The 9,165-nt window shown below is 42.6% G+C and overlaps 1 protein-coding gene across 1 annotated transcript; it reads right to left on the bottom strand.

Moving 5' to 3' along the window:
• Positions 1 to 1,547: 1,547 nt before the first annotated feature.
• On the bottom strand, positions 1,548 to 6,486 carry LSM6 (LSM6 homolog, U6 small nuclear RNA and mRNA degradation associated). The gene is made up of 4 exons (XM_042872134.1): positions 6,436 to 6,486; positions 5,796 to 5,908; positions 2,965 to 3,078; positions 1,548 to 1,726 (listed from the first exon to the last, which is right to left on the bottom strand). Exons 2-4 carry the CDS (start codon positions 5,887 to 5,889, stop codon positions 1,692 to 1,694), a joined length of 243 nt encoding a protein of 80 aa, XP_042728068.1. The 5' UTR covers positions 5,890 to 5,908; positions 6,436 to 6,486; the 3' UTR covers positions 1,548 to 1,691.
• Between the last annotated feature and the right edge of the window lie 2,679 nt (positions 6,487 to 9,165).

Below are 9,165 nucleotides of genomic sequence, written 5' to 3'. Positions count from 1 at the left end.
ATGACAAAGTAAATGAGAAACTGCACACTTTACTTGGAGCCACAGCTTTCTTTTTTACGAAGTCCCTTACAAAAGAGCAAGTTGGTGATTTGTACTTGCATTCTGGACCCTTTTCAAGCCCTTGTCAAAGAATGATAAATTACTGAAGGATATTATAAAGTAACATCTCTATTTATGTGTTCTTTAGTGGCTTCTGAAGTGTTTAATGTTAAAGGTTAACTATTAATTGCAAAATAATTTGGAATTATTCCCTAATCATTTTTCACCAAAAAAAAGCAATCCACATTCTCTCCCATGGATAATTGAAAAGTTGCTGTTCCCTACTTGCACTGGAGCTACTGGTACTTGAGAATAAGTGCTGTCTTGTTTATCCACCCACAACTAGAAGTATTTCATTTCCTTTATTCAAGAAGGCACTATTGATGGCTCAAAGAATAAAGCAGAGCTTCAAAAAACTCGTTTAAAAACAAAAAAACCTGAACAGCCTTATCACAAACTTTATCCTTGTCTTGAGGAACAAGAAAACATCCTGAAAAATCTCTGTGTTATGTGCAGTAACGTCAGACTACCTGAACACTCATGGTTTATTTCTTGGCTGACTGCAAATAAAATGAGAAGCTATTTTATAAACTGATGCAAGTATCCATCTAAAACTGAGCTGGCTTTACTCACTGCTCTTTGATTAACTGGGAGCGTTGCTGCAGAATGTAAACAAGTTCCAACTTCACTGCCTACAAGAGATTTCCCTTCCTCTCACACACACCCCCACACTTTGAACTCAACTTTTTTTTTTTTTTTTTCACTTTTCTGGCTAAAAATGAACAAATACGGATGGTACCAGGCTGGAGGTAAGCAGATAGGGGAACAGGAGTGAGCAGTTTGAGGAGGATACACGTTTATTAAAGCTTTTGGACTTCGGTCTGTTATAAAGAGTAGCTTTAGATATGAGTTAAAATGGTTTTTTATTGAAGAAATCCTTTGTGCGTGGTAAAGAGATGTAGAAACAAAGGTACTGCAAGCAAGGGTGGGGAACTGAGATAGGAGCTGATGCGGCTGCAGGTTGTGCTGGGGCACCAGCAGAGAGCTTTTCACTGGTGACTGACTTCCACAGCGGGGCAGTGCTGCCCCTCAGGGCTTTTCTTCCATTTCATTCCCCACCCCTCCCTGTTGAAGTGTCACTGTTCCATCCCTTCATTGCAGTCCCACCGTTCAAGACGTTTTGGGTAATTTAACAGGCAGCAGCTGACTTTTCTACCCAGTGACTCTTACTGCAGTTTGGTATTTGAAACTAACTGTGTTTTCTGACAGGGCCAGGTCACTGTCACCAAATGCTTCTCCCTTCCCAGCATTACTTAAACCCTTCTTTTGCCATGACTACACAGCTGCAACATGCAGTTCTTCTACACCTGCTTACCTACCGATTAGTTTTGCTGTGACTGTTAGTGTAACCAAACGAGCTGGTGCTTTGAATTAGTCTTGTGACGTTCTTGCATGCTTCATTTTTATTTCTGTGCAGCGGAACAAAACAATATTTTCAAACAAAAATATTCAGGAAGCTTACATTGGTTTACATTTATTTAAAAAAAAATAAGCACTTGAATATGTCACCTGTGAATGATAAACTACAAATGAAATAGGTTTCATCCATTTGGAGAGAGTCACAAATACAGAAGAGCCTCCTTCTGGCATCTTCACATCCTTCTTTTCTGTGTGCTTATGTACAATACTGTGAAAAGAAGAAAGCAGTACAGTTAAGAAAGTTTCAGTAAGTAATGTGCAAAGCCTGTTTATTTACAACTTATTACTTCCACGGCTTTTAAAAATAAGTGTAATTAATCCCTTTCAGCGTGAGTAAAGTCAAAAGCGTTTCAGTCCAGGCTCCAAGAAATGCTGTCAGATTTAGATGTTACGTACTAACTTGGTTCAGTATTACATCCATAGTCAAACAGTATGCTCCAGGTGATGCAGACTGCACAGATGGAGAATAAACCTAGCTACCCTGCAGCATTAACAAGGAGAGCATGATTTCCCTTTTAAGCAGTGAAATTAAGGGTGTTGGACATCCACATTATGATCTGTCAACAAAAGCTGGAAATCCCAAGCACTCCCTACAACGCTAACAAGCACCTATGAATCAGCAGACATCTTTCACCTACTTGGCTGCTGCTAGCAGAACATCACGTCATGCGGTGCTTTCCATGCACTTTGTAGGAACGCTTTTGCCTTGGAGTGGAACTGTGCAGACTGTGTTTTGAGTGCCCCTATTTTGAAATTACATCATGCTCCTAGATGTGGAATGTCTTAAGTTCTTCGCTTAGCCTGTACTTCGTTCTCATGCCTCTCATCCATTTGTTTTTAACTTTTGTAACAAATCCTAATTCCCAGAATTGACAGCCTGGCTGCAAGGTGCACCTTACCGTACCAAGCTAAACTTTTCAGAAAAAACAAGTTGAACTCATTCGAGGATTGTTTCTCTCCAAAACAAAACATGACTACGTAACATGGGGTTCAGGTCTTGTTTCTTTTTGTTCCCTCTTTCCTAGTAACTTTGTCAAACTCTGCTTCATTTACCTTCTCTACAAGCCTCTTCACATCTGACTTGTGAACCTTTTCCATGTTTAGATATTCTTCTCCCTGGCATGTCCCACTGTTTTAACCTAACTTAACTGATACCGCAGCAGCATTTCAGGAGCCTGGGATATTCATCAGCCTATGAATAAAAGCAAGTCTCTCTTGTGCTGGGGAAGGATGCTAATCGTCTTTAAAGTGTGCTACAATCCACCTGCTGCACTGGGATGTTCCAAGGCTCAATAGTGAAGCACAAGTGATTTTTTGCTAGTAGAATCTTTAGTAAAAAGTAACCTCCCTTACTAATGAACAGCATTCATCCAGGTCTGAGGAAAAGCACAGGCACTGAAAAGACGTGTTGTAAAAAGTCAACACAGCACAGGAAGGAGGAGTTACCATTATTTCCTCGGATAAACGCATCCCCATACTTGTTCTTTAATTGTCCATTTACGTATTCTTCTGTCTGTTCCAGAGCTATGTTCATATACCCATCCAGGCAAGCCAGGACACCTGAAGAGAGTGACAGTTTAAAAGTGAATCAACTTCAGCTTATCTTTGAATTAAACAAAAAGGCTTTGCATTTGAACAGTGCAAGAAAAACAATTTTCTTCAGAACAAAGAAAACTCCCAAGTGTGGTCAGGTGAGTCAGTCGGCGGCCCAGAGAGCACTAAAAGAATTAAACTGAGAGTAGGGAACCTCAGGTTCTACATGTGACTGAATGGGGAGAACTCACTGAGATGTGACTTCTGAAAGATGACGTCTTCCATTCTGAGAGTTCAGTTGTTCCTTCTTGCTTTTGCTTTACGCCCTGCTCCTGAGAAAAACCTGTGACACAAAGTGTAACTGGGCAACCTAAGAATAAGGCTACAAGTTGAATTTTGACCAAAGCTCATCAAGGATATGTGAGAAATAACCCTTCTGATAAAGGACACCATACACCTTTTTCTGTTGTTGTGGGTTTTTTTTTTTCATTCTTATGGACTCAGAGTAACATGGGCTGCCAGTACGATTTTTGTGTAAATAAAATTCTGCATCGTCTTCAACAGGGAAAGAGTTTTCAAATGACACTGAAATCTTCAGCCAAATTTTTTCCAACTAATGAGCAAACAGAACATTTGCATAGTGAACTAAATGTGGGGATTAATGGACGTAAGGAACTGCTCAGAAGATGCGATGTGTTTTGCCAACTGTGTATATAAAACAATCTCTAACAAGCTGCTCATCTCCATCTTGCCTGTGTTTTCCTGACTTCTTCCTTGCACACAGACACCGCTACTAAAAGTACAACTACTAAAATGAAAAGCAATCTAATTTACAATCTAATTGGCATTAAAACTGAAGAAATGCATTACATTGGCTGCATTTGAGGAGGGGGAGAACTCCAGTCTGAGAATCTTCCTCTAGGGTATGTTCTCATTTTCCAGAAGTATTACTGTAATATCTTCCACTAAATAATGAGGAATTTAAGTTTTCTTGCCAACTTGTAATGGCTGGAGGATTGTTATTTTCCTCTATGTGTTTTTCATCCCCCTGTTTCCACATAAATGGGGAAAATCTGACTGGTAACGAAGTGTTTTAAATGCACCAGAACTTCCAAACCAAGTAAGTGACAACATTTTCTTTCCAGTAAGGCCGAGTGCTTCAAGATGGATAGAAAACAAATGTCTGTCCAAAACAAAAAGTGGGCTGAGGATTTTTTGTAAGCTATCATTCAACTGCCTGGGGTGCATTTTCACTTGTGGAAACAAGTCTTCCTTTTCTTTGTATTTACACTCAGGACACTAGTAGCATTACGCGCTGTTGCTGCCCACCCTGGCTCATATTTTATCTGTTCTTTTCATCCGTATGTAGCAATGTTGTACGTTCATATCCATCTGTGCAACTGATCACACGTGTGCTTTCCCAGGACTTCTTCCCTTAGATGCATACAGCACTTGGCAGTGAACCAAGACATCTTACAGCAGCACACCAACATGTGTACCAGGCAACTGCTGTGTGCACAGTGCCTGGGAGGATGGAGGTGCAGCCATGAGATGAGCAGTGTAGCCTACAGGCAGAATCTAGATAGATCTGCAACAAAAGCCTGAGATGCTGGGTATTCTGATGTTTGGTTTGTACAGATGATCAAATTTCTGTAGAGAAAGGAAGTGTGTATTTCCCAAATGGAATCACTGTGGAGGTTTCTAATTGCAGGACCATCATCAAGTGAGGGAAGAAGGGAGAACAGAAGGAAATAAAGAAAGGAAAAAAACTCCTGCACCGCATTGGGCTGGTGTCAAAACGCCAAGATTCCTTGTCAAAGGACAAACAAGCACTAAGATGAGCCATCTGAATTAAACCTATCTGAAGTAGCAATCTTTGGCATGATTGTAATGCTTAAATCATTCCAGAGTAAAACACCCAGTTTGTGCTCACAGGAGATGCGTGATAAGAGCATCCAAACTTAACTAAAAGAAAAAACTGTATAGGCTGATACTCTTACCCTAAATGGAGTAGGAGAAGGACATCTCACTGAACAGACAAGTTTCATTTATTGCTCCAAAAACACCCTATAATCCTGCATACAATGCATGAAGATAAACAGATCAGTTCCACAATAAAACTGATGGTCTGTGTTCAGAACTAGACAAAAACAAACAAACAAATAAACAACCCAACGCTGGGCATAGAGGAGCAAAAACCACACAGAGCTTTCTCCTGTATCCCTATGAATCTTGATCCAACACAAGGCTAGGCAGTTGTTTAACCAAGAACACAAACCACTGTTTCATCCCTCTTGTAAGAGTAGGCTTATTGCTGGCAGCACAGGTCATTGTCTGAAGCTGTACCGGACTGAGGTCTGTGCCAGGAGTTGGAAAATAGGAAGGAGACAAAAAGGAACAGCTTTAAATGAGGTGTTCTATCGGTGCACTGAAAAGGGGACTGCCTGGCTGTTTTGGGAGGCGTGATCCAAGCCTGGCTTTACAAACCTCCAGTTAGAAAACTGAGCCTCCACTCTAATCACTGTGACTAGAGATAGCAGTGGTCTCGGTAACCTTAATCTCTACATCTGTTAGCTCTTCTTCATCAGCCTCTCCAGTTGTTTTTGTTTTTCCTTAGCGTCACCATTTTCAGGTTTATATTCACATACTCCAAGCTGCCAGATCACACTGTTTTGCTTTTTAAGAGCAGTGCATCTGTGCCAGCCTCTCCAAACAATGAAATCACAGACATGTGGAGATCTTACCTCGGTAATCGACACCGGAATTCAATTTTACAACAACTGGCCTTCCAATGATCTGTTTCAGGAAGTCACTAGGAGTTTGTTTTCGTAGACTCATCTTGGTTTTTCTTGGTAAGCTGGGAAGAGAAGTGAAATTAGACATCTGGATAAGGAAATGCCCCACCTGGAGGCATTCAAGGCCAGGCTGGATGGGGCTGCGAGCAGCCTGGCCTAGAGGGAGATGTCCCTGCCTACGGCAGGGGTTGGGACTACGTGGTCTTATAGGTCCCTTGCAACCCAAACCATTCTGTGATTTTATAACACGCAAACACGGACTTTCAAACACTCAGTACAGACAGGGCCCCGGTTAAGGCATGAGAAAATCTGAATGGGATGAAAACAAACCCTTATGGGTAAATGCGGGACAAGACTCCGCGCTCCAAAGCGGCACAAAACCTGTCCCTACGGCCCCGTCCCAAGCAGGCGCCCCGGCGCCCACGCGGCCGTCAGCTCCCGCCGGGCAGAAGCGGTGCCCGGTGCGGACAAGCGATCGACCCCAGCTCCCGCCGCACCGCGCCCCCCACTCGGTGCATCGCCCGCCCGGCTCCCGGCGGCTCGGTGCCCCATCGCTGCCCGGCCGACACCCGCCGCCGCTCGCACTCACCCGCCGCTACGCGCGCCCGGCCCCGCGCAGGCGGCCAATCAGCGACGGCCGCTACGGCGCGGCGGCAGGGACATGGCGCGCAGTGCGCGCTCGTTAAAGCGCAGCGGGTTCCGGTCGCCCCGAGCTGCGCCGCTTCCGCGCTTCGGGGAGGAGCCGCCGTGCGCGGGTAGCGGGCTGGGGTCATGTGCTCCGAAAGGACGGGGCCTCGGCGTTCTGCGTCCGCACCCTGCTGCGGCCTGCCGTCTCGAAAACGCTTATTTGTGTTGGTTTTGAACTTGTCTTTTAGGGACGTAGTACCTTGATGAGCGTTGATAATCTGTGAAATCTTCTGGACTGGATGTATTTTTCTTTCTGTATTTCCATGATCGGTTTTGTACCTTGGTATAATGATTCGTCTTTGTAATGGGGGGAAAATGCACAGCGCATGGGTTCGTATTTGCTCTTCCATGCCGAGGTGTTTACCTTCCCAAACACTACTTCAATGGCACTTTTTTCCCCAAAAGCTGAACGTCGAAGGCCTTAAAGGCTGCATGGCCAGGGAAGCCTGGTCGAAGCATGCAGAGCAGTGGGCAGCTGAGGCGGTTCTTGCAGGGAGCAGCACAGAGCAGCACGTGGTGCCTGTCCTGGCTGTGTCTCAGTTTGCTGCTGTTGGTCTCTTGGTTCATTGATGCCAGTCAACAAAATCCTTCTAATTTCCTTTTTAATGCTAAGCTTATGAATGTGTGTATTCTGAAAGACAGAAATAGAGATGGACAACAGTTCTGTATCCTTAGCTCGCCTCTTCTATGGTTTGAGGCCGAGTTATGAACCCACATCTTAGTAATTTTTTCCTGGTTTGCTATAAACCTTGAAGCAATTTTCTGTGCTGTTTGGAATAAGTTAGGATGCATGCAATAGGGCATACATTGACGAACACTCTGGTTTAGTGGGTTTTGCACCTGGAAAGAAAATTTCTCTGTTGCTCATTCAGAAAGATTATGTAATATAATCACAACTGTAAATACACAGCCTAAAGAATGTGTTATTTCCTGTGTCACTAAATCCCAGTGCTCAGGTAAGTGGTTGTCAAAGGAACTGTGTAATCCATTCAGTAGACTCCTTGCAGGTTTCAAAGCTTCGGGTATGAAAAAATGAGACACACTGTTTAATGATGATTCTTTTTGATTCAATCATCTAGGTGATAAAGGATTTTGGTCTAAAACTTTGCATGCATTGCTGTCACTGCATTCTTTAAAATATGGTGTTGCTTTATCGTTCCATGAAGCAGAGAGAATTTTTCCAACTGTACATGTACATTTTCCAGTGTACAACTCATTGAAATCAGGGAGATTCTGCCCGTGTGTTTTAATCAAGATGAACTTGAAAGGTGAACATTGTAAGTAGTAGAAATTATTTATAATTTGGTAATAAAAGTTTATGTCTAACACTTCCAAATTTCATACATCTGCTATGTGCTGGCCTTGAGATATAGAACAGTTGTGATTGCCTTTACATTTGGCCTCAGATGAAAGGTCATAAATTACAATGGTAGTTTTCAGTCCTCCCCAGCTCACATAATTTCCATAATAGCTTCTTCACCTCAAACATAAATGGTAACAAAGTTCTAACGAGAAGAGTTGCCTTGGCCTTTGCCAGCTGAACTTAATGATGGAAGTCAGTAGCTCGTGTACTAAGTCTTAAATATGAAGCATCTCAGAATCTTTGTTCAGAGGACCTCATTACAATTTGCAGTTAACTTTAAGAAACGGAGATGAGATTTGACAGTCTTTTTTTTTTTTTAATTTAATATACTAAAAATCTCTTCAAAGTTAGAAAGGTTTTTCTTTCCCAGCCACTCGAAATAAAGGCATTTCCATAAAGCGAGGTGGCTGTGTAACCCAGAATGTGTTAAAAAAGACTCTTCAATTTCTCCAGCTCTTCTGAAAAGAATACTGTTTACATAAGGTAAATGCAGGAGAACATCAAGCCAGATGACAAAGGAATGTCTATGGGAAGACTTTGAATTCAGTCTAAGTAATCCCTGGCCACAATCAATGGATGGAAAAGGATTATCCAGCAGTCCTCACCAGAAAATTGTATCGTGCAGGCTGAGCCTTATTTGGGCCAAAATCATAGCATACCTCATGATTTTAACAATCAACTTTGGTGGCTACTTGGATTAGAAAGCAAAAAAGCATCTGAAAAATGTGCAGTAAATTAAAGGGCTTGAGTACTAGTTCCAAATGCAAGGGAGCTTCTTTTTCAGAGCCTCTGAGAGCATGGGGCAGAAGTTAACCTCCATGAAATAATGTCAAAGTGGAGAAGCTTTGCAGTTCAGGATTAACACTGTTAAGTGCATGCTTTCCTGAATTAAACACTGTATGACATTTTCGGAGTCTGAGAGAAGCAAGGGGAAATTCTGCTCCTGCTGAAGGCAGTGGTTTCTCAGTACTCAGGACCTCACAAAAAAATCTTAGAAATACACTGGGAATTTCAAAATGAATCCATGTTGTCATGGCTTGTTTGTAGAAACTGAAGTTTCAGCAGCGTATCCTGGCTGCTGAAAAATTCCTTTGTCCACTGGCCTGATCCAAAACTCCTGCAGTGGGTTCTAGTTCAGATCCTTTCCACACTCCTTGCTTTCTCCAAAGCTATCCCACAGGATCCTCACAGAAGAGCAGAATACATCGATACCGTGTGCTGCTCATCATCATGATATGAAAGCTATTTCAACCCAAGTGGTATGTCTAC

Source organism: Lagopus leucura, unplaced genomic scaffold (genome assembly GCF_019238085.1).
Source record: "Lagopus leucura isolate 7727_CA_CO unplaced genomic scaffold, USGS_WTPT01 Super-Scaffold_100004, whole genome shotgun sequence".
Classification (NCBI taxonomy): domain Eukaryota; kingdom Metazoa; phylum Chordata; class Aves; order Galliformes; family Phasianidae; genus Lagopus; species Lagopus leucura.
The sequence above is the reverse complement of the archived record's forward strand: the minus strand, read 5'-3'. Positions and strand labels throughout refer to the sequence as shown.